At 43.0% G+C, this 26255-nt stretch overlaps 1 protein-coding gene across 3 annotated transcripts in view; it reads left to right on the top strand.

The window, feature by feature from the left end:
• The window catches only part of LOC145413726 (uncharacterized), a 206220-nt gene that overhangs the window by 76316 nt on the left and 103649 nt on the right, over nucleotides 1-26255 (top strand). For all 3 annotated transcript variants that reach the window (XM_080283382.1, XM_080283381.1, XM_080283383.1), the window contains exons 5-6: nucleotides 137-351; nucleotides 15154-15352. In XM_080283382.1, the coding sequence (XP_080139508.1) occupies nucleotides 137-351; nucleotides 15154-15352 (414 nt within the window). The remainder of the gene's footprint in view (nucleotides 1-136; nucleotides 352-15153; nucleotides 15353-26255) is intronic.

The following is a 26255-nucleotide window of genomic DNA, read 5'->3' on the forward strand; positions in this document are numbered from 1 at the left end:
GGTTTACAGCCCTAAATTATTCTGCATCCTTTTTGTCCATCTGTGATGGAGGGTATATGTGTGTTGAATTCTTTTCCATTACAAAACAGTTTTTTTTTTTTATTTATATATGTATATATGTATTTTTTTTTTTTAGCCCAACATTTGAAAGAGGTGGCTGGTGAATGCCACATGTGTCGGGAGGAAGTGCGAGCCATGTTCATTGGCAAGTACTGTGTCCGCTTTGGGTCGGACATCCACCAGTTCTGCTCAAATAGCTGCCTGGAGAGGTACAAAACGAAAATAAAGGTGTGCTGCTACTGTCAGAAGAATTTGGAGAAAGTCAAAAGGGTCACATCAATGGCCAATAAGGTGAGCCCCCCCCCCCCAATGCTGACTAGCTTTTTGAATATTTGTTGTAAGCAGAGCCTAAAACTTCTTGTCAGTAAAGTAAAGGGATGGTTGTTAAGAGAGAAGGTAAGTCACAGTGATGTTTGTTAGTTTACCTATGTGGTAGGTGGGGGTGCCCATCATCCATCCACTTAGTGTAGTGGTACCCTGTTTTTAGGGTAGCTCTACATCAAGTGGTAAGCCAAATGATTTCCTGTAAACCAGGAAATCATTTACAACGCTAGGTGGTAACCTTATAACCAACCGACATGTGTTCCCTAAGTGACAGCAAGTGGGTTGGCGGAGGGTTAGTGTCCCTCCCCGGAAAACAACTAACTAAAAATACAAACAAGAAACCTCTGACCAGGACTGACCAAAAGATGACGATTAAGGATCGAACAAAGGACATGATACGGATGGCGACGTGGAATGTAAGGGGTGCAAATGATGGGGTGAGAAAGAGAGAGAGATTATCCAGGTGCTTGAGGGTGTAAAGTGGATGTATGTGGATTAACTGAAACTAAATGGAGAGGTGAAGAATGGGAGTATGGATGGAGTATATGTGCAGGAGTAGGTGAGAATGAGAGGGCAAAAGAAGGAGTGTGTATTGTTGTGAGTAACAGATGGAAGGAGAATATAAGAGAGTATGGATCAGTTGGCTCAAGGATTGTGTGGGTAAGACTGAAAGTTGGACTACAAATGTGGGTGATTGTGTGCATGTATGCGCCAACACAAGATTGTGCAAGCAAAGTGAGAGAAGAGTTCTGGACAAGTGTGGAAGTGTGCGTGGAAAAGTTCAAAAGGAATGAGAGAGTGTTTTTGAATGGTGATATGAATGGAAAAGTAGGGAATGTGAAGGTGGATGGATTAGTTGGTGAGTGGGGTGTGCGTACTGAGATAGATGAGAATGGCAGTGCTTTAGTGGACAGTTGTGCTGGGAGGGGGTTGGTGATAGTCAATACCCTTTTCAGTTACAAAATGATCCATAGGTATACATGGCGAGTGATGAGAAGGGTGGATGGTGAACTGAATGAGAGGAAGGCAATGATTGATTATGTGTGTGTGGATGAAAGGATGCAAAGATGTGTAATGGATGCTAGAACACATAGAGGTTGGAGGAGTGGACTTTCTGACCACCTCTTGGTGGTGGTCAGAATCAAGGTCCAAGTAAAATGGAGAAATAGATGAAGGGAAGGACGGGAGGAAGGAGTAGATGCAAGGAGAATGGAAATGTTATAAGAGGATGAGAAAAAGGCAGAATGTAAGAGAGAATTGGAGGAACGATTGGGTAAATATGAATTGGAACAGATGGGGGATGTGGAAGGTGTGTGCAAGATATTCACAGAAGAAATATGTACAGCATGTGAGGTTGTGTTTGGGATGAAGAGAAGACAAAAGAGGGTGCAAGGAACAGCATGGTGGAATGAAGAGGTGAGACAAGCTGTGGCACAAAAGAAAAAAGCATATAATGAACAGATGAGAAATAGGGGCGTGGAAGAAGTTGAGACGCGGAAGAGAGAGTTATATGTAGCAAGGAAGAGAGAGGTGAAAAGATTGGTAAGAGAGAGTAAGAAGAGAGTGGATGAGGAATTTGGAAGGAATTTGAGTGTCAAGTGGAGGGAATGTAAGATAATATTCTGGAAAGAGGTAGAGAGAGTCAGACAGGGTGGCAATGATGCTAGTAGGGATGTGAAAGATAAAAATGGTAGATTACTAGTGGAGAAAGGAGAAAAAGTGGGCAGATGGAGAGAACAGTTTAATGAATTGTTGAACATAGAGAAAGAAAATAATGCGAGTATAAGTGGCTGGGGAATGGCTAGAAGGAGGAGGTGAGAATACAGGAAGAAATCAGTAGGATGGAAATTGTGGAAGCAATGAAGAAAGTCAAAATGGTGAAAGCCCCAGGAATTGATTGAGTGTGTGGTGAAATGCAGAAGCATGGGGGAGTGATAGTAGTAGAATGGATGTGGAAGATGTGCAGATTGGCCTGGGAGGAAGGTAGAGTCCCGGAGGATTGGAGGCCAGGTATAATTACTCCCTTGTACAAAGAGAAAGGGGAAAAAGAAGTGTGAGGTAATCATAGGGGCATTTGTCTTTTTAGTTTAATAGGAAACGTATACAGTACGATACTGATTGATAGAGTTAAGGAATAACGGGAATTAGTTGGAGAAGAACAGGGAGGCTTTAGGAGGGGAAGAAGTTGTGTAGATCAGATATTCATTCTTGATCTTTAGTGGAGAAGTTTCTTGAAAAGGAAAAGAAGTTGAATGCATCCTTCATGGATTTGGAGAAAGCATATGACAGGGTAGACGAGGATTGTGGAAAGTATTAAGAATATATGGAGTAGATGGGAAGTTGTTGAATGCCATGAAGAATATGTGTGAGGGTGCTAAGGCTGCAGTGCTTGTGGATAGTGAACTGAGTGAGTTTTTCTGTTTGAAGGTTGGATTGAAACAGGGGTGTGTCATTTCTCCATGGTTGTTCAATCTGTATGTAGATGGGGTTATAAATGAGATACAAGGTAGGGCAGTGGATGTTGGATTGGCCCGAATGAGAGAGGGTAGTGTTTGGAAACTCTCTGTACTGTTGTTTTCAGATGATACTGTGTTGTTGAGTGAGGATGAAGGGGAGCTGGAAGGCTTGGTGGATGAGTTTAGGAGAGTGTGTAAGAAATGGAATCTAAAGGTCGATGTAGGGAAGAGTAAAGGAATGGTCTTTGAGAGAGGTGAAGTCAGTGAATGTACAGTGAGGTTGGATGGTGAGAAAATGAAAAATGTGAGTATGTTTAAGTACTTGGGTAGTGTGATGAGTAAGGATGGAAGATTGGAAGATGAAGTGCTTGAAAGGGTACAACATGTAAGAAAGGTTGCTGGTTCCTTGTAGGCAGTGATAAGAAACAGGGAAGAGCAGTGAGATAATTATTACATGACAGTATTGTGATACCAACTCTAATGTATGGAAGTGAAGCTTGGATGTTGTTGGAGGGACACAAGTCATGAGTGAGAGCAGTGGAAATGAGTTTTTTTGGAGGAGCCTGTTGAGTCACTTGGAGAGACAAACTGACAAATATGGATGTGAAGGAGCATTGTGGTGTGGTTGTGGATGGGATAGGTAGCGTTAGGAGAAACACATTGAGGTGGTTTGGCTGTGGAGAGGATGGAGCGTGAGAGACTGATGAGGAGAGTGTATATGAGTGAGGTGGAGGGGGAGAGAGGGAGGGGAAAGCCAAGGATGAGGTGGAGGGATGGAGTGGAAAGGTATATGAGAGGGGGGGGGGGTGAATTTGGGAACATGGCAGTGAAATGGCAGGGGACAGGGTGGTGGGAAGGAGATTTGTTTGTGGCCACCCTGAATGGGATTAAGGTGTCAGGCAATAGATAGATAGATAGAAGAACATCTTTACAGTATTCATTATGTGTAGACCATATTCACTGCCATAAAGCATTATTGTATGTAAAATTAGTCACTTGGAATCACTGCACAAAATTTGTGCCTGCAACTGTGAGGACACACTGCTTAGGACTGAGGCAGGAAGCCCCTTGGGAGGCAGAAGGCAGATGAAGGACCCTCACAGGCTAAAACATGATGAACCTAGTGCATCATGCCAACATTGGGTTTCCATCAGACATTGTACAACTTAGGGAGTTTATTCCTGGATTTTTATGATGATTTTTTCGCAGAATTTAAATTTTTGCATCATTGTATGCCATGCTGATAAGCTTATTCCCAACTGAAAGGGTTCCAAGTTACGGAGGTATTACTGTATATTTAAATGGCTGGGGTTATTTGTAAGGTTAAAATTTGAGTTATGGAGAGTGGGATGGGGATTGTTATTATTGGTATAGGGTGGATAATCTCCAATCTGAGTGGGATGGGGATTGTTATTATTGGTATAGGGTGGATAATCTCCAATCTGAGTGGGATGGGGATTGTTATTATTGGTATAGGGTGGATAATCTCCAATCTGATGTATGTAGATGATGTGTTGCTCAGCAGTTAGTGAACAGGACCTTGCAGACTGGGTCAGAGCACAGTGATCTCTTGTTTATCGTTCATATTGGTACAGTGCCTAGTGTGTGATAAATTAAACTGCAATAATGAAAGCACAGAACCCATGAGATTTATCCTAATTGGTATTGGGTACCCCACTTGTAAACCCAAATTGTCTCCTTTACAACAATTTAGACCCACCAAATACATCCTACTTTAATGGTAAATTTCAGAAACAAACGTAGACATAGTAAGGTTAACAGAAAGTGATGGAAAGGGTGCAGTAAGGAATAAACATGCACCATACAGAAGCCTTAGATTGGGTGAGGAACGTCCGGCCTCCGGGCCGTATAAGGCCTGCAAGACCACTTGATCAGACCCACGAGGCTATTCATAAATGTAATTTCATAAACTCATAAATGAATATGAGTATATATACAGTATATATATACACTCAATCCTCGTAAACCGCGGCAATTTGGGTCTGGACCACTGCTGCGGATTACAAATTCCACGGTTTATAAATAATAACTCTTATGTGAAAAATTAATTAGGGTCTGGACTTTGGCCAACCACCCCCCAAAGCACCCTACCTACACCTATCTAGGCACCATCAAACACAATCATACAAATTTAGGAATATTCAGTGCATGTATTTAATAGAAATAAGCAATGTTAAGGGATCTCACCTTAATCCTATGACGATATTGCTTAAGTGAATGGAGTGGGGTGGTGTTGGGAAGAACTTAGAACCACTCAGCATGAGGTGGGGGTGCTCCCTCATGCAGTTCTCTCTGCCTCCCTCAGGAAGCCCTCAAAGTCTGCCTCTGAGATGACAGATGCTTCGTCATCCACGTCCTCAGTGTGTGAAGGGCCAGGCTGTGGTTCAGGCTCAGCTTCTGCCCTTACCCGGGCAAAATAGTGGGTGATGAGTTCCTGATGTTTCTCATTACCTCTGCGGCATGAGTATGCACACTTGCCACCAGGGACGGGTGGTGATTGGTTGTTGGGTCACGATTTCAAATTGAATGTCGGGTTTATGATTCTCCTCGGAAAAGTCCCACTTCGGTGCCTAGATCCGCGATTTTCGTGACTTAAGAGCGGTTTAAGGGTGCTGGCAATCTGACAGCCACTTTGCCGCGGATTACGAATCCGTGATTTATAAACACGCTGTTTACGAGGATTGAGTGTGTGTGTATATATATATATATATATATATTATATATATTTATACACACTCAATCCTCGTAAATCGTGGCAATTTGGGTCTGGACCACTGCCGCGATTTACAAATTCTGCGGTTTATAAATAATAATTCATGTGAAAAATAAATTTGGATCTGGACTTTGGCCAACCACCCCCCACAGCACCCTACCTACACCTATCTAGGCACCATCAAACACAAACATACAAATTTAGGAATATTCAGTGCATGTATTTAATAGAAATAAGCAATGTTAAGGGATCTCACCTTAATCCTATGACGATATTACTTAAGTGAATGGAGTGGGGTGGTGTTGGGAAGAACTTAGAACCTCTTAGCATGAGGTGGGGGTCCTCCCTCATGCTGTTCTCCCTTCTCCAGCTCCTCTGCCTCCCTCAGGAAGCCCTCAAAGTCTGCCTCAGAGATGGCAGATGCAATGTCATCCACGTCCTCAGTGTGTGAAGGGCCAGGCTGTGGTTCAGGCTCAGCTTCTGCCCTTACCTGGGCAAAATAGTGGGTGATGAGTTCTGATGTTTCTCATTAACTCTGCGGCATTAGTATGCACACTTGCCACCAGGGACGGGTGGTGATTAGTTGTTGGGTCGCGATTTTCAAATTGAATGCCGGGTTTTACGATTCTCCTCGGAAAAGGCCCACTTCGGTGCCTAGATCTGCTATTTTCGTGACTTAACAGCGATTTTAGGGTGCCGGCAGTCTGACAGCCATTTAGCCGTGATTTACAAATCCGTGATTTATAAACATGCGAATTATGAGGATTGAGTGTATATACAGTAAACTCGCCCCATACACGTTCTCCCCGAATGCGCTCGCAATTATACGCAGTTAGTGCTGGGATACGTGTAAGACAACGTAAGATTAAAGAACCATTATGAAAACTATAAATTTACGCAAGAGAGGCCTTTGAAGGGCCAAATCATCAAACATCAGCTAAGCACGCACAGTTTGTTTTGATCACGTGATGTAATTTGCTGTACTGCTTTTCCACAGTACTGTATTTGTAAGTTAAATATTTACAGTACTGTTCTGGTAAGTTTATGTGCAAGTTAAAGTACTATTAAAATAATAATGTTCAAGCAAGAAATAGTCTTATAACCAGTTTATCTGATAGGCATCGGAATACCTTTTTTATTTGTTAAATATTTGCTGTACTGCTTTTCCACAGTACTGTATTTGTAAGTTAAATATTTACTGTTCTGGTATGCACTTGTAAGTTAAAGCACTTAAAGAAAGTTAAAGCATTAAATAAAGCCTTGTAACCAGTTAACCTGATTTATATGATTACCCACGATCGGTGGGTTCCGAGACAATTCGCCATCATCTTAATTCCCTGTCAGGACAATTTACACCCTGGATGATTCGCCGTCATTCTATAAATATACTTATATTAATTAATCAATACTTTTATAAATAATCTTATTATTAATTAATCAGTACTTTAATAACTATATTTCAGGGGGATCCATCAAAGTCTATGTTGTCTTGTTATTGTTGTGACAGCGAACTGGCTTGACAGCGAATAGTCCTGAAACCATTTTGCTGAGAAGCCTATGCCTAGAGTCGAGCACATTAAAAAAAAAAAAAAAAAAAAAAATGCTGTTATCTGCCATTGGTAATCAATATGAAGCACTTTAAGTGGTTAGAAGGTTTATTTAATGTTATGACTTACAAATACAGTACTGCACAGCAAAATTTCAACTTACAAATACGTAAACTTAGGCAACATTCCGACGCCGATTGGTTTTGGCATCAGAATGTTACAAAATAAGGAGTAGTTAACCCAAGACGTCCCGTCGACGTATGGGTACGTTGCAACATTTTGCATTTGGCAGTCCCGACGACGTACTGGTACGTCATGCAATTGCAAGGTCCCTAATTTGCACAATTTTCAATTTTCGCGCGTGATTTTTCGTATGTATACACGGGACACCTTCCTCTATTCCTCTACAATATGCCAAGCAGGTACAATGCCTTACACTGCATAACCCCCCCCCCCACGCCATTGTCTCGGCAATTCACCTGTTACCAGTGACCTGGCCAATAAAGACATTCAGGGCCAGAGTGATTCCCCAATCGATGACAATGTGGAGGACAAAGTTTACATAGCTTTAGAGGAAGAAACAATCAGAAATGATGATCAGGTAATGTGGCAAAAGAAGGTCAGGTATGGTGATGAGTTAGTGGGTGAAACAATGCTTATAATGCCTATATTACTGTTTGAAAACCAATATACTCTTGTACTACATATAAATTCGTACCAAGTAAATAAATAAATACCGTTTAAGAGGGGTGTGAAATAGTTATCCTCCCATAGAACTCGTTTTCTTTGGTGCCAGCCTGTTAGAAAACCCAGTCAGGTAAGGAGGTACTGCTACCTGGATCGTGTATTTTAAACCTCAGATGAGCAATTTCTTTATGAAATTTCGATGTTTCTCACCAAAAGCGGAGGTTTTAGCCCCCCCCAAATTTTTCGATAATGCCTAAGGATTGGGGGGTGTTGGAGGTGCAAAGTAGCTCAGGACGTGACCGCTTAAAACTTACTCGGTTTCGCACCGAACGCGCCACGTTAGGAACGAATCCCACGCGTTGGGGGCAAGCTTGCTGTATATATATATATATATATATATATATATAATGTACTGGGCTACAGTTGATTTTAAGTTGATAATTTTGTATGGCCCGTGAATGACATTAAAAATATCCTAATGGCCCATAATAGGAGAAAGGTTCCCCACCCCTGCCTTAGATAGACCTGAGGAAAGGGGTTCTGAGGCTAATGAGTGGAGAGTTAGTGGTATCCACCACCTGGGATTAACTCCTCAAGTAGGACCTTGTCTTTGAATCTCTCAGAGCTATCAGAAACCACAGATTTTGTGTCATCATCATTGTTGGCAGAAACCAGTTCAGGTATGTAATAACGAAGATTTGTAACCAGAAAATGCTCGATAACAGCAAGAGTACGAATATTTCATCTTGCAGTGGTACTGAAAACTGCCATAACCAAGTAAGAGATAACCAAGTGGTCACTGTATGTGAATGTCTGTTAGTATTTTTAAGAAAGTGCAGTACAGACCCTCATATCTGAAATGCTTAAGTTCAAAGTCTATGGAAAATGAAATGTATTGGAAAGTAGACTAATAATGATAATCCTGAGGAATCATGTAAAAAATATACCGTATAGGACCATGGGCAGTAAATTCAATTAAGTATCTTTTGTTGGTAATGTTATGTATGAGCAGTTGGTATTCTTGTTAACAAATTAACTTTATCATCAAATATGCATTGACTGGGGGTGCTTACCATCCACTCACTCAATATAGTGTTGCTTTGGGTGTCTGCCCTTTCCTCTCATCCTTCCTTCCACTTTTGTCATTTTTTCCTTCATTCTTTCCTCCACTTTCTGCCTATGGATGACTTTACACTCCCTCTTCTGTCCTTCTTTCCTTCATTCTTTCCCCTTCCTTCTGCCTATGGGTGACTGTACATTGAGTGACAAGCCAAATGGTTTCCTGTACACCAGGAAAGCATTTACTATGCTGGGTGATAACCATAAAACCAAATAATGGCACCAAGTGGTTTAGTGGGTAATTAAGGCACTTCAGTTGGATTGAGCCCGTGTAGGTTTATATCCAAGGGATGGCTGGGGTTTATTGCTTATGTAATGCCACTCAGGGATGAGTGAGTGGTCACTCTCATCTTAAATGTCAAGACCAACTTGCCTAACCTGGGGCTTCTCCACTCCTCATGAAGCAACACAGGATTAGATGATGATGATGCATTGACTGTATGAGGATAATTATATCAGCCCCCTTGTTGCATGAAAAAATATTTTGGAAAGTGGAGGTTTTTGGAAATTTATGTTTAGGATTTGGAAAGTTGTACTGTATAGATAAGTGTAGTGCTGTGGTTTTGAGATCGAAATTTTTCTGTGTGATATGGTGGTGAATAAAGTGGATAGTAGAGGGCCATAGGCTCACAGGGAAGGAAGATGGCTGATGCTCTTAAATCCTTGATACTGAACAGAGTCTGAGTGTGGAAGATGCTCAAGTCCTTAGTAACATACCGGTAGTGTGTGTGTTGATGAATGACTCGATGTACGACCAGATTTGTATATGTGGATCTTACCAGCATCATTTATAGTGGCAAATTGGGTTAGGACAATGATGGCAGATAACTAGACTGCCTATTTAAGAGCTCACAAGAGAATACCCCTATTTGGATCTGTGATGTAGTGGTTATTAGTATTTTGTCACAGTATAAATTGAACTGCAGTAGTTTCCAGTAGAGATGATAAGTATTCATAGAGCTGATTACACTCAGAAAATGAAAGTAATAATAATAAAAATTACTAATTAAGAATAATATTATTAATAATAATGATAAATATTGTGGTAGATGGGGGAGCCCATCATCCACTCACTCAGTGTAGGGATGCCGTATGGTTTTTACACTGAGTGACAAGCCAAATGGTTCCTGTACCCAGGAAACCATTTATTAGGCTGGGTGGTAACCATATAACCGGGGTTTCTGGTAGGATTAAGTGTCCCCCAGATTCCCCAATCTAAAGTCACTTAAACGTGGCAAATGTTTCGGCGAGCTTCGGAGTGCCCAATACTTGCATGGGGCCCCAACCAACTGGGCAGACTCGTATGGCCATGTGGAATGTGAGAGGTGTGAATGAGGAGAGCAAAAAGGTGGAAGTGATGAATGTGTTCAAGTGTGCGAGATATGGCATGATGACATTCTGTAAAAAAGGTGAAAGGGTGTGAAGTGGAGGAGTGGGAAGGAATGAAATGGGTAAGATCGAGCATGAATGGGAGAGAAAGATGCAAGGAAGGAGTTGCTTTGTTGATGAATGAGGTGTGGCAGAGTGGAATGAGAGATACAAATGTGTCAACTCAAGGTGCATGTATGTCAAGTTCAAGTTGGAGAAGGTGAAAGTGGCTGTGAATGAAGGTAATGCATCGTGTAGTGACATGATTGAGAGAGAGGAAGACAGGTTTTGGGGTGAGCTGGATGAAGCAGTGAGAGAAATGCCCAGGAGCTATAAAGTGATCGTAATGTGCGATATGAATGGAAGAGTAGGCATTGGTCCTGAGTATGACATAATAGGTTGTGAAGGAGTACCAGGAGAAAATAATAATGGAAAGCGACTGAAGGATATGTGACAGGAAAGGAGGTTGTGCATTTGTAACTCTTATTTCAAACAGAAAGATGTACATAAATATACATGGTATAGAGGGAACGGGGATCGTGTTGAAAGGAGCCTGATTGATTACATGCTCGTAGAGAGATCGCTGATAGAGGGCTGTGAGAAGGCGATGTGGAGGTCTTTCAGATCGTATAAATGTGGTATTCAAGATCAAGCTGAGAGGATTGAGGTGGACCAGGAGAGAGAGGAGCAGTCAGGGAGAAAGACTGAAAGTCGAGAAGCTGAGGATCACAGAAATGGCAGGTGAATACAGGACCAAAGTAGGGGTTGGAATCAGTGAAATGGGATGAAATGTATCTGGACAGCCTGTGGAATGCACTTATGGATTACGTAGTTAGGAATGCTAAAACAGTTTGGTGTGGCAAGAGTAATAGCAAAGAAGAAAGGTACGGCATGGTGGGATGAAGGGGTTAAGAGAGGAGTGGAGGAATAGAGGAAGAAGTGGCTTGAGTGGTTACAGGACAGGGGTTCAGTTGAAATAAGAACTGAATGTAATGTACTGAGAGCAAGAAGCATGTAAAGAGATTAGTGAATAGGAAAAAGAAGGAGGTAATGATGATCTAGGAAGAAAAACGAATGCAAATTACTTTGAAAATAGGAAGTTATTCTGGAAAGAAGTGCAGAAATATAGAAGTGGCAACAGAAAGAATTGTGAAATTGTGAAGAATGTAAGTGGTAGATTATTAACCCATGGGGATGTGGTAGATTATTAACCCATGATGATGAAGTAAGGACAGATGGAAAGAATATTTTGAAAGCCTGATGAATGAGAGTAGAGAGAGCAGAGCAGCTGTAAACATGATTAATTTTGGGGGTGTGCAGAGAAGGAATGCAGAGCCAGGACACATGACACTCTCACAGGTGAAGAACACTGTGAAGCTGCTGAAAAATGGGAAAGCAGCTGGGTTTGATGAGTTGTAAGTGGCTTTAGTGGTTACAGGACAGGGGTTCAATTGAAATAAGAACTGAATGTACTGAGAACAAGAAGCATGTAAAGAGATTAGTAAAGAGGAAAAAGAAGGAGGTAAATGATGATCTAGGAAGAAAAACGTATGCAAATTACTTTGAAAATAGGAAGGTATTCTGGAAACTGGTGCAGAAATGTAGAAGTGACAGTGGAAAGAAATGTAAAATTGTGAAGAATGTAAGTGGTAGATAATTAACCCATGAGGATGTGGTAGATTATTAACCCATGGGGATGAAGTAAGGACAGATGGAAAGAATATTTTGAAAGCCTGATGAATGGGAGTAGAGAGAGCAGAGCATCTGTAAACATGATTGGCTTTGGGGGTGTGCAGAGAAGGAATGCAGAGCCAGGACACGTGACACTCCCACAGGTGAAGAACACTTTGAAGCTACTGAAAAATGGGAAAGCAGCTGGATTTGATGAGGTGTATGCAGAGATGGTAGGGCTAGTGGAGAGAGCGGAATGAAGTGCCTGTTGGAGATATGTAAGAAGACATGGCAACGTTGGGTCTGGTTAGTACTTGGATGGGTGACCGCCTGGGAACACCAGATGCTGTTGGCATCCCTACGTGTCAAGTGGGGTTGGTGGAGGATTAGTGCCCCTCCCTGTAAAACAATTAACTCTAAGCCATTGGCCACCCTGTCTGGGATACATGGCATCTGGCAATGAATGAATGAATGAACATGGATGAGTGAAACTCGGCCAGCAGACTGGAAAAAGGCTGTGATTGTACCCCATTACAAAAATAAAGGTGAGCTAAGTGAGTTCAAGAATTATCATGGCATAAATGTATTGAGTGTGGTAGGGAAGGTATATGGAAGAAATATTATAGAAGAAGTAAGAGAGATATCAGAAGTCCTCATGAGTGATGAACAGGGTGGCTTCAGGAGTGGTAGAGATGTGTGGATCAAATATTTGCAATAAGACATAGTGGAGAAAGCTTGTGAGAAGGACCTTAAGTTGTTTATGGCAGTCGTGGATCTGGCAAAAGCATACTATAAAGTAGACAGTATTGTGGAAGGTTTTGCACATGTGTGGTGTAGATGGTAAGCTGCTTGGTGTCATCAGAAGTTTTTATATGGTAGTGAGGCATGTGTAAGGGTAAATGGGCATCTAAGTGAATGGTTCACGATCGGTTGTATAATGTCCCTGTGGTTGTTCAATATATATATAGTATATATGGATGGGGTGATGAGAGAAGTAAAAATGTGAGTAATGGAGAGAGGGATGGCATTGGTAGTGAATGGTGATGGATGGAATATCTCAAATTTGTTGTATGCTGATGATGCAGTACTATTTGCAAATACTGCACAAGAACTTGGTAGACTAGTGCAGAGTTAATACTAATGTCTGTCATCATCGTGCCTTGAGAGTAAATGTAGCAAACAGTAAAGTGATGGTTATTGAGAGAGAAGGTTACTCCCAGTGTGATGTTACAGTGAATGGAGAGAGACTGAAATTGGTGAGTGTTTAAATTCCTGGGTACAGTGATGGAAAAGTGAGGAAAATGTGCAGAAGTGGAAAGTAGAGCGACACAAGGAAGAAAAGTAGCTGGTGCTATGAAGACCTTGATAAGAAACAGAGGCTTGAGTGTTGCAGCTGCACGAGGCTTACGTGAAGGAGTGTTAGTGCCAACTTTACCATATGGATGTGAGACTATGGTGTAGCATGATAATGAAAAGTCAGGAGTAAGAGCAGTGGAGATGGGATTGCTGAGGAATGTATGTGGAGTACAGAGAGTGGATAGGATACAATATTATGTGATTAGTGAAAGGTGTGGAGTGAGGAATTCTGTGGACACCAGAATCGAAGAGAGTGTACTGAGATGGTTTGGTCATATGGAGAAAATGGATAACAATGGAGTGGTGAAAAAGTTATATCAGAGTGAATTTGAAGGAGGGAGGAGACATGGTAGGCCGAGGAGAAGGTGGAAGGATATGGGGGATGAGTATATGAGGATGAGAGGTATGGAAGTTGGTGAGGCTAGGGGACTGACAAGAGATCGAGCTGGCTGGATGAATGTTGTGAGAAGAAGTGCATGATCAGGGATTTGGTGCCCCTTTTTATTGTGACAGCATCCAGATTGACTCTGTCAGATACATTTATGTGAAGCTACAGAATGTGGTGAATGTTTTTGGTGTCTGAAATGGAGCCAGGATTCCAGGTGCTTGAATGATGAGTGAATGGAAACGTGGCCCATTGGATAGGGCAGACTTAGGCTTTCTGGACATGCCACTTCTCACCATGCCCTAGGGTGGGAAAGAAGGTCTAGATGATGGTGATTATGATAATAATAATGATAATAGGTGGGACACCATCCATACAATTGATTTGGTGCCGCGCTCATGTAGTTTTTGCCCTATCTTCTCTTCCCTCCTTCCTCTTCTGTCTTTCCTGCATTCTTTCCTCTTCAGCCTAAGGATGATTACACTCCCTCTTCTGCCATTCTTTCCTTCATTCCTTCCCCTTACTTCTGCCTGTGGGTGACTCTACACTGAGTGACAAGACAAATGGTTTACTGTACACCAGAAAACCTTATACTGTACTGGGTGGTATCCATAACACCAAGCTGTGTTGCCTGGTGGTTTAGTGGGTAATTAAGGCACTCCAATCGGATTGAGCCAGAGCAGGTTTGTATCCAAGGGATGGTACGGGTTTATTGCTCACGTAATGGCATTCAGGGATGAGTGAGGCTGGTCACTCTCATCTTAAATGTCAGAACCAACGTACCTGACCCTGGGCTCCTACGCTCCTCATGGGGCAACACAGGATTGGATGATGATGATGATGATAGTAATAAGAATTGTGCATTGTAAATCTTCCGTGAAAACACTATATTGATCTTTGGAGTTTTATAATTTAAGAATCCTATTTTGTGATAGGTAGAGTAACTCACCATCCACTCACTCAGTGTAGTGCTGTTATGAGTTTCTTCCCTTTCCTCTTGTCCTTTCTTCCTCTTCTGTCTTTCTTTCCTTCGTTGATTCTTCTTCTCTCTGCCTATGGGTGACTCTACACTGAGTGACAAGCCAGATGGTGTCCTGTACACCAGGAAACCATATATTATGCTGGGTGGTAACTTTATAACCAGATTATGGTGCCTGGTGGTTTAGTGGATAATTACGGCACTCCAATTTAGGATTGAGCTGGTGCAGGTTAATATCCAAGGGATGGTTGGGGTTTATTGCTCATGTAATGCCACTCAGAGATGAGTGAGGCTGGTCACTCACATCTTAAATATCAGGACCAACTTACCTAGCCCTGGGCTCCTGTGCTTCTCATGGGGCAACATAGTATTGGATGATGGATGGATGGATGGAATAATCCTGTTGGATGTACTATAATAGTCCTTCCTCTCTTGTTTGCTCAATAAATTTGTTTGTTCTGTGACAGGAATACTGTAGTATGAAGTGTTTGAAACGTGCTCAGCGACGAGACATTGGCCAGCAGAATTACAGTGAACAGCATCCGTGCACAGTGTGTGTGGCTACTGGGCTCAACAGATATGAATTCTTATCCAACCAAGAGACCTTCCAGCTCTGCTCAGATCCCTGTCTCAATGTCTACAAATATGCAAATAAGGTTAAAGCTGGTTAGTATGTACAAGCAAGTTAAATTGCATGATTTTGTATGTTAAGTTTAGTAGTAGTAGTAGCTGTTCTCTAAGCAATCTGGCCGAACAGCCCCAAGTCCTTAAGGAAGGCCATGGCCGAGACCGGGCTTTCCCACAGAGCTCTCAAGGAGTGTATGTTGTGTTGTTGATGTAGGTGATTGTGTGCAATGCAGTCTTCCATAATGTGCTCAGTAGTATGGGGAGCTGTGTTACATTTTGGACAGGCATCAGTGACAGAGTCATTTAGCCTCTTCTGGTAACTTAGAGGGCTGGATGATGCCCACATCTCAGCCTGGCCAGGTGGACCCTGTCCTCATGAGGGAGGTAGGATTCAGAAGGGTGGATATCAAAAGGCCGTGCATGCAGCTGTGTGTTGTCTTTAAGTGACTGAATGGAGCGGCGAGTGATTTGAGTATGGATATGCTTCTGGAAGCTGGTTTGAGGCGGGCAAGGAGGCAGAGATGACAGTATTTGTGTATGATATCATGTGCTGGGTGTTGTTTTGATGTTCCTTGGTGTTTGACGACGTGCTACCATGTGGTGTAGTGGATGTTGTTGGTTTGTGGAGGCTGCATTGAAAATTTGGGTGCCTCATATGTCTAGGTGATCCTTGACTTTGAGGACTTTGGTTTCTTGATGTAGGTGGTCTGTGGGTGTAGTAGCTGTGCAGCCTGTGATTATTTTTAGGGCCTTGTTGTGTATGGTCTGTGGAGTGTTGTAGTGTGTTTTAGTGAGGTTAGGAGTCCAAGCAGGGGTTGCATAATTCATCACTGAACGTATACCAGTATATTGTGTGTATACTGTGGTGGTGGTTTCTTTGTTATGTCCAGATGTTGTGTGGAGAAGTGACCTTAACCCCTAATGCGCGGCCATGAACAGCCGACCCCCTCCGGGTGGCGGGGTTGTATCGGGGTCTGAGTACCTGTAGGAAAATATTAGCCAAAAATCAGAGATTAACCCTAGAACATTATACTTGGTATGGCAGATAGTACTTACATTCAGCTTTCTCCAGAGACAGGTGTTGAGCCTTCGTGGACTACCCAAGGACTTGTGGAGACTTGCAAAGTTGGGTAACCAAATCTTCACTTTCACACCTCCAGCAACCCGGTTTCCCCTCTACCACAGCCTCATTCTGTCACAGTAAACTTTATACAACGTACAGGTAGTTTGGGATCCGTATTTGTACAATAAGCACTGAAAATAAGGCTAAAATCAACGGAGCGTACGGCCGACATGCAGTGCGGCTGCATTCTTCCCGTCACTCAACAAACATTTCCATTTTCACAGCTAAAAACATGTATACTACATTCATTTTCAATCATATTACTTCCCAGAAGATCATCGCGGCGCGCTTTTTATTCTGCCTTACGCCCGTTACTTTATTCTCGTTCCTGTCGGCCGCTCGCACTGACTCGGAAGAGCTAGAACTCGCCATAATGTCACTTTGAAAGCCTGCGGTAAACTGACGCTAAACAGGGGCAAACCATGCGAAAAAAAGCTAGTGTTACAAGTGGGGAAACAAGCGTTCTCTATTAGCATAAACTACTTGTGAGAGGAGAGCGCAGATTTACAGTTCTGAGCAGTCAGAGCGCTGCCATGTATCAGCCAGGCTGGCCAGGCCGTGGGGGGGGGGGGAACGCGATACTTGGCAACAACGGAGGTCAGTAGTACAAAGGTAAAGTATGCTAATTGTAGCTAGAGGGTGGTGGTACTGATAGACAATACCAGCTGGAACATCCTTGCCCGTGTTTATTCAAAATTAACTCGAATCGCAAACGCGACGCTCTGCCGTTATGTCCTTTTTGGCGAGCGTTGCAAACACGACGATCCGTGTTTAAGGGGTTAAGGCATTGAGTCTTGGTGTTATTTTATTTTTAATGTTGGTGATGTTTTGTTTAAATGACATTGATGTATGTTACATCAAAGATTTTGTGTGTGTGTGTGTGTGTGTGTGTGGTAAGGGAGTGTTGTTTATGGTGAGGTGTGGAATGTGACTGTGTTCTGCTGTCCAGTTTGTGAGAACTGGACAGCAGAACACAGTCACATTCCACACCTGTAGATTTGGCTGAGGCTATTTTGAGCCTGTTTGTGGTGAACAATTCATGTAGTGTGTGAGGTAAGGTTGGAGGATGTGTGCAGCTGTGTTTGCGTTTTGGTGTGTACATGTAAGCGTTATGTCATCTGCATAGGAAGCTATGTGCATGTGTGGTGTGTGGGTATGTCATGCATGTATAGGTTAAAGAGTGTAGGGGACAAAACATATCCTTGGTGGACACCATTTGTGAAGTTTCTAATGTTCGAAGACTGTGTGGTTGTGCATGTTTGTGTTGAAAATTTTGTTTGTGAGGTTGTGGCAGGGGATGGCATCAAAAGCTTTGCTTATGTCTGATGTAACTAGGAGTGTTCTGTGTGGTGGCTTAGCTGAATTCATGCCATCAAAAACTCTCTGTGTAAGGTATGTAAGAAGAGTGTTTGTAGAGTGTAGTGGCCTAAAGCCATGTTGTGATTGGGCTAGAGATGTGAGGTGTAACTAGTTGCAATACCAGTCATTCATTGACTTTAGAGGGGGTGCAGAGGAGTGTGATGGGGTGGTGTGAGGAAGGTAATCTGGGGTCTTTGTTGGGTTTAGGGATAATGATGATAATGCCATGCTTCCAGATGTTGGGTATTGTATGAGTAGCTGTAGTTTGATATGTTGGTGAGTGCTTGTATACCTTTGTGGTCCAAGGTGTTTCAGGTGAATGTTGCTTATGTTGTCTGGTCCACAGGCAGATGAGTGCTTAAGGTTGCTAATGATGTGCTTCGTCTGGTTGTAAGTGAAAGGTGCGTAGTCTGGGTCTGTGGGGAAGTGTCTCTTTATGTCGGATGATACGTCAGTCATCCCGGTGGGGGTTTAGATGGCTGACATGTGAAAAGTGATTGATGATAGAGTTTGCTTGTTGTTTGTTTGAAGGTATGATGTCTGTTGTTATGATGGCAGGTGTGAGTGTGTAGTGTTGCTGTTGGAGAGTGTGATGTTGTTTAGTGTTTTGTAGAATTTGCTGGTGTTTGTTTTGTGGTCAAGTGTCTGGAGATAATTATTCCAGCTTAGTGTTTGCTATTCTGATATTTTATTGTTTATTTGTGTGTTGAGTTCGTGTATTTGTTGTACGGTGTCTTGTGTATGGAGAGTGTCGTTGTATGTCCCGTTGACTGATGAGGCCTTGAATTTCTGTGTGGAGTTGGGGTTGTCTCTCTTTCTGTTGCCTCAAGGGATGTGTCTTTTGTCTGCAATTTGTATAATTGTATTGAAAGTGTGCACAGCGATGTTGATGTTTGTGATGGATGTGCAGCTTAATGTTTCGAAATGTTGCTTTGTGTCAGTTGTGAAGGCCTCCCAGTTGGCTTTCTTATAATTAGTGTATGTGTGTTTGTGGCCAGCTGGGGTGATTGTGGTTTTGGTAGTGATGATGATTGGGAGGTGATCAGATCCAAGGGTTTCACCACTCTCCAGGATGTTGTGGGGGCATGGTTTGGGGAGCAAAAATTGATATCTGGGGATGATGAGAGGAAGAGGACTTGGTGTGGGATATGGGTATGTTGATGGAGATTATTCAGTATGAAAAGATGATCTGTTTGGGATTGTTGTACCACCCCTCTGTCTGTGTCAGGGTTGTTGACATGCCAGGCCGATGCCTTGTCGCTGAAATCACCACCCAGGGTGATGTTGGGTATGTTCGTGATGTGGTGTATTTGTGGAGGGTAATTGTGTGGTACTCTGGGGGATGATTTGGGGGTGGGGGGGAATGTACTCTATGTGTTGGCGATTGTTATATGTGATTTGTTACCAGTGCGTATTTTAATTTATTTTATTTCTGTTGTGGTGTCGTGTGGGGGGAGAATTGACTTTGTGTGTGCACTGGTATCTGAAAAGTTGATGATTTGTGCACCAGGGTGATGAGTCCACTGCCACCGCCGTCAGCCTGGTCTTGTCGAATGGTGGTGAAATTATGAAATGTAGGTGTTTTTTGTGTTCTGTGTAGTTTTGTTTCTTGTAAGATAGCAATGTGTATCTTTTGTTGTTTGATGAATTGTGTGAGTTCTTGTTTTTTGGTGTTTATGCCATCTATGTTTAATTGAAGGATGTTTATGTTGTGTGTGCGATGTGTGTTGGCTGCTGCAGCACGGGGGGGAGGTGGTGGTGTGGGTGGAGGGGAAGAGGTAGGAGAAGGTTGTGATGGAGGTAATAGTTTGAGTGGATTAGGATGAGGTGGAATGGGAGGGGTTGGGTGATTGGATGGTGTTGGAAGGATTGGTGGGTTTGGCTGAGGAGGTGTGGAGGAAGTAGGAGTAGGGTTGGTGGGGGGGTTGGTGGGTGCGGGGTAGGAGCATAATGAGCATGTCCAGGTGTTTGTGTAATGTTTTCTGGATTCAAGTATTGTGCAGATGCAATGGGTCCAGTTTTTGCAGGAATTACATTGAACTGAACCCTTTGTCTGTCAGCTCGACGTGACAGGATTTGAGCATGTTCGACATATGTATTTGTCATTGGGTCCTAGATTGCTCTCAATGTCCCCGGCTAGAAGAAGTCATCGAAAAATGACCGCCGGGGAGTCATTTCTCGGTGTAGAAAAAACGGTGTTGTTGTATGTGTTGTGCTGAGAGATGTGGTACTTGCCCGGGTGACCTAAGCCATTCCCAAGTTCTTGGTCCCCGTGAGGGGCCTGGGGGATTTGTGGTGGTTTAGTCCCCATGCTATCCTCCTCTTCTGCTTCGACAGCTTCTGGGAGGGAGACCTACAGCGAAGACGCCACAGCTCCAGGTCCTGCTGAGTTTAGTTATCACCATTGCTATTAAGTCTTCTCCATGCTTGCATATGTAATCCTGACTTATCTCAAAGGCAGAGACACTTTGTGGTCTTACAGTAAATGACATTATCTATCTATCTATAGCCCTACGCCCTAATCCAGCAAATGGTGGCTGCAGACAGAACGCCTCCAAGTCGCTCTGTCACCCACCATTTGACTGCCCTACCCCCAGCTTACTCCCCTCTCCATCATATACCTCTCAACTCCTTCCCTCCACCTCATCCTTGGTCTTCCACTCCCTTTCCCTGCATCCACCCCACCCACATGTGCCCTCGTAGTCAGTCTTTCATTTTCCATTCTCTCCACATGTCCAAACCACCTCAGTGTATTTCTCCTAATCTTCTCAACCACATCCACATCCACCCCACAATGCTTCTTCACTTCTTCATTTGTCAACCTGTCCCTCCATGTCACTCCACATGCTCCTCTCAAGTAACTCATTTCCACTGCTCTGTCTTGTCTTGTTCCACTCTAGCAAGGTCCATGCCTCGCTTCCATACGTCAGGGTAGGGATCACAGTACTATCATGCAGTGACTTCTTAACTCCCATACTCATCTCCCTATTTCTCATCACTGCTTTCAGTGAACCAACAACCTTCCTTCCCTGCTGTACCCTTTCAAGCACTTCATCTCCAAAAGTTCCATCCTTACTCATCACACTACCCATGTACTTGAATGCACTCACATTCTCCATATCCTCACCATCCAACCTCACTGTACATTCTGTGACTTCATTCCTCTCAAACACCATAACTTTACTCTTGTTTACATTCACTTTCAGATTCCTCCTCCTACACACTGTCACAAATTCATTCACCAAACCTTCCAACTCCCATTGATCTTCACTCAGCAATACTGTATCATCAGCAAACAGCAACACCGGAATCTTCCACATCTCACCCTCATTCATTAGAGCCACCCCCACATCTACTGCCCTACCTTGCACTTTCTTTATAACCCCATCCATGTATATATTAAACAGCCATGGAAGCATCACACATCCCTGTTTCAGTCCCACGTTTAGATCAAAGAACTCACTCAGCTCACCATTTACTCGCACCGTAGCCCTAACTCCTTCGTATAATACTCTTCACAGCACTGAACAATTTCTCCTCCACTCCATATATTCTTAATACCTTCCACATACCTTGCCTATCTGTTCAGTCATAAGCTTTCTCCAAGTCCATGAAGGAGCATACACTTTCTTTCCCTTCTCCAGATACTTCTCCACTGAACATCTTAGAACAAATATCTGATCTACCCTCCCTTTTTCCTTCCTAAATCCCCCTTGTTCTTTTCCAGCTAGCTCCTCTGTTATATGCCTAACCCTATCAATGAGTATTCTACTATATATTTTTCCAGTCACACTGAGAAGGCATCCTTAGTATTATATATTGTAGTCAGAGGAATGACTTCCAGCACCAAAGATGACTTTTTTGGTAGATGTTTCAAAGTCCTGTAAATGTTTGTATTTAGTAATATTTACTGTTACACTTGCAGAGTTAGTATGTATCAAGCTGTGTGGGGAGGCATGACCTATTCATTGATGGCCCATTATAATTATTTATTTATTAATGTATTTTGCTTAGTGGTAGGTGGGGGCACTCACCATCCACTCACATGATGTAGTGCTGCTTTTGGGTGTCAGTCCTTTCCTTTCTTCTTCCTTTCTTTCCTTCCTCTTCTGTTGTTCTTTACATCATTCTTTTCTCGTCCTTCTGCCTACGGGTGACTTTACGCTACCTCATCTATCTATCTTTCCATCATTCTTTCTTCTTCCTTCTACCTATGGGTGACTACAGTGAGTGACAAGCCAAATGGTTTCCTGTACACCAGGAAACCATTTACTACACTGGGTGGTAACCATAAAACCAAATTATGGCACCTGGTGGTATAGTGGGTAATTATGGCACTCCAGTCGGATTGAGCCGGTGAAGGTTTATATCCAAGGAGTGGTTGGGGTGTATTGCATGCATAATGCCATGCAGGGATGAGTGAGGCTGGTCACTCTTATCTTGAATGTCAGGACCAACTTGCCTAGCCCCGGGCTCCTATGCTCCTCATGGGGCAACATAGGATTGGATGATGGATGGATGGATTTTGTTTAATTTCTGCCACTACCAGACAGCGTTATTTGGCTTATGGGTGATTCAGGCTAAAGGTGTTATATGTATCTTCCATTAACCCTTTTGATGGCCGGTTATATGTCCCTCAGCTTCTTCTATGTCCCTTGAAAGGAAAATGGTATACTGTAGGAAAAGGACTATTTCAGCCTCAGTTTACTGGGTCCACATTCAGATGAGCCTACAGCCACAACAACATTACTTAGCATCATTTTAAAGGTAAATAAAATCATGTTGAGCCAGCAAGACTAATATATACACATCATCATCATCATCATCATCACCATCATCATCATCAATCATCATCATCAATCATCATCATCGTCGTCGTTGTCAATCGTCATCGTCAATCATCATCATCATCATCATCATCATCATCATCCAGACCTCCATTCCCACCCTAGGGTAGGATGAGAAGTAGCAACGTCCTGGCAGCCCAAGCCTGCCCAATCCAATGGTCCACGCTTCCATTCGCTCATCATTCAAGCCCCGGATTCCTGACTTCATCCAACACGCAAGAAACATTGACCACATTCTGTCGCTTGACACATACGCATCCGATTGAGTCAGCCTGGACGCTGTCACATTATAAAGTGGTGTCAAATCCCTGACCATGCACTTCTCCTCACAACATTCATTCAGCCAGCTCAGCCTTCTGACCACCACATCTCTCTTCCTTACACACTCATCCACCACATCCCTCCACCCTCTCCCCAGCCCACCTCGCCTCCTCCCTCCTTCAAACTCGCCCAGATACACTTTTCCTGCCACTCCACTGTCATTCATTCCCTCCATACGACCACACCATCTCAGTACACCTCTCCCCCACTATTCGACAAGAATGCGTTCCATAAGAAGTGGTTGAATAACAAGTTGGTTGAATAACAGACCAATTTATCCTGTAAGATTGTTAAGAAATAAGGAAGTTAGGTTCCTGACCACCTTCATCATTCAAAAAATATTCAATAAAGATGGAAAAATGTCGAAAGTGACACAGGGATTTCAGCTGTTTTCCCATAGACCTACATTCCCAAGGAAAATTATTTTAGTACTACATATATCTCAGATGATTGACATTTGAATTTCCATCAGAAAAATATTGGAGAACAAATGAAATATACCTACTTAGAGATAATACAGAAAGCCACCTGAACACCTCTGATAGCGTGTGTACTGCCGATCCCGCCGACTGGACGTGACGTCTATCTGTCTGTTGCCAGACGCCATAATACCATAAGGGGTGGCCATTTGACATCGAGTTATTTGTTTTACAGGGAGGGGCACTAACCCTCCACCAACCCACTTGTTGACACGTAGGTAGCATGTATGGTTTGGTTATATGATTACCAACCAGTGCTGTAAATGGTTTCTTGGCTTACAGGAAACCATTTGGCTTGTCATTCAATGTAAAGCCACCTGTAAAGGAAAGAAAAGCAATAAGAAGTGGCAGGAAAGATGGGAGAAATAGAAAGAGAGGAGGGCAGGCACAGAGAAAGAATGATACAGGCAAAGGAAGTAGGCAGCACTACATCAAGTGAGTGGATAATAGTCACTACCACCTACCACAACTCTCCACATACAACTCTCTCTTCTGTCTCTCATCTTCCTCCACGCCCCTGTTTCTCATCCACCCACTTTATGCTTTCTTCTTTTTTGCGACACCTGTCTCACCCCTTCATTCCACCATTATGTTCCTTGCTCCCCCTTTCGTCTTCTCTCCACCCCACACACCACCTCACATGCTGCACAGATTCCTTCTGTGAATATCTTGTACACACCTTCCACGTCCCCCATCTGCTCCAGTCCAGATTTACCCAATCGCTCCTCCACTTCCCTCTTATATTCTGCTTTTTTCATTCTCTTGTAACCTTTCCACTCTCCTTGCATATACAGTAGAGTCTTCATACAACACGAAATAGGTTATGTGCAAAATCAAATTCATGCTAAAACGTGACATATGTACATGTAAAATAGGGCGTTAGGTTCTAGGAGCCTTGTATTTTTTGTTTAAAATGTGTTATAGATAGATTATTACAAGTATATCTGCCTTAAGATGTGGATGAAAGGATGCGAAGATGCGTAAAGGATGCAAGAGAGTATAGAGGTTGGGGGAGTGGACTTTCTGACCACTACTTGGTGGTGGCCAGAATTAGAATGCAAGTAAGATGGAGGAATAGAAGAAGGGAAAGACTAGAGGAAGGAGTAGTTGCAAGGAGAGTGGAAAGGGTACAAGAGGATGAGAAAAAGGCAGAGTATAAGAGAGAAGTGGAGGAACGATTGGGCAAATATGAATTGGAGCAGATGGGAGACGTGGAAGGTGTGTGTAGGATATTTACAGAAGAAATATGTGCAGCATGTGATGTGGTGTGTGGAAGGAAGAGAAGACGGAGGGGGGTGCAAGGAACAGCGTGGTGGACTGAAGAGGTGAAACAGGGTGTGTCGCAAAAGAAGAAAGCATACAATGAATGGATGAGAAATAGGGGCGTGGAAGAAGTTGAGAGGCGGAAGAGAGAGTTATATGTGGAAAGAAAGAGAGAGGTGAAAAGATTAGTAAGAGAGAGTAAGAAGAGAGTGGATGAGGAATTTGGAAGGAATTTGAGTGTAAAGTGGAGGGACTGTAAGAAAATGTTCTGGAGAGAAGTGAAAAGAGTAAGACAGGGTGGAAGTGAAGTAACCAGGGGAGTGAGAGATAAAAATGGTAGATTACTAGTGGAGAAGGGAGAAAAAGTGAGCAGATGGAGAGAACACTTTAAGGAATTGTTGAACGTAGAGGATGGAAGTAATGCGAGTATAAGTGGCTGGGGAATGACTGGGAGAAGGAGGGAGGTGAGAAGACAGGAAGAAATCAGTAGGATAGAAGTTGTGGAAGCAATGAAGAAAGTTAAATCGGGGAAAGCCCCAGGAATTGATGGAGTGTGTGGTGAAATGCTGAAGCATGGGGGAGACATAGTAGTAGAATGGATGGGGAAGATGTGCAGATTGGCCTGGGAGGAAGGTAGAGTCCCAAAGGATTGGAAGTCAGGTATAATTATTCCCTTGTACAAAGGAAAAGGGGAAAAAGAAGTGTGTGGTAATCATAGGGGCATTTGTCTTCTTAGTATAATAGGAAAAGTGTATGGTAGGATACTTATAGACAGAGTTAGAGAAAGAACAGAGAAATTAGTTGGAGAAGAACAGGGAGGCTTTAGGAAGGGAAGAGGTTGTGTAGATCAGATATTCATTCTTAGATCTTTAGTGGAAAAGTTTCTAGAGAAGGGAAAGAAGTTGTATGCGGCTTTCATGGATTTGGAGAAAGCATGTGACAGGGTGGATAGACAAGGATTGTGGAAAGTGTTAAGAATATATGGAGTAGATGGGAAGTTGTTGAATGCTGTGAAGAGTATGTACGATGGTGCGAAGGCTGCAGTCCGTGTGGATGGTGAACTAAGTGAATTTTTCTCTTTGAAAGTTGGGTTGAAACAGGGTTGTGTCATGTCTCCATGGTTGTTCAATCTGTACATGGATGGGGTAATAAAAGAGATACAAGGTAGGGTAGTGGATGTTGGAGTGGCCCTGGTGAGAGAGGATAGTTTTTGGAAACTCCCTGTACTGTTGTTTGCAGATGATACTGTGTTGTTGAGTGAAGACGAAGGGGAGCTGCAAGGCTTGGTGGATGAGTTTGAGAGAGTGTGTAAGAAACGGAATCTAAAGGTGAATGTAGGGAAGAGTAAAGTGATGGTGTTTGAGAGAGGTGAAGTTAGTGAATGTATAGTGAGGTTGGATGGTGAGGAATTGGAAAATGTGAGTACGTTTAAGTACTTGGGTAGTGTGATGAGTAAGGATGGAGGTTTGGAGGGTGAAGTGCTTGAAAGGGTACAGCAGGGAAGAAAGGTTGCTGGTTCTTTGAAAGCAGTGATAAGAAACAGGGAAGTG

This window comes from Coenobita brevimanus, chromosome 97, assembly GCF_032717465.1.
Source record: "Coenobita brevimanus isolate Jiangsu-jjx chromosome 97, ASM3271746v2, whole genome shotgun sequence".
In the NCBI taxonomy this organism is placed as follows: domain Eukaryota; kingdom Metazoa; phylum Arthropoda; class Malacostraca; order Decapoda; family Coenobitidae; genus Coenobita; species Coenobita brevimanus.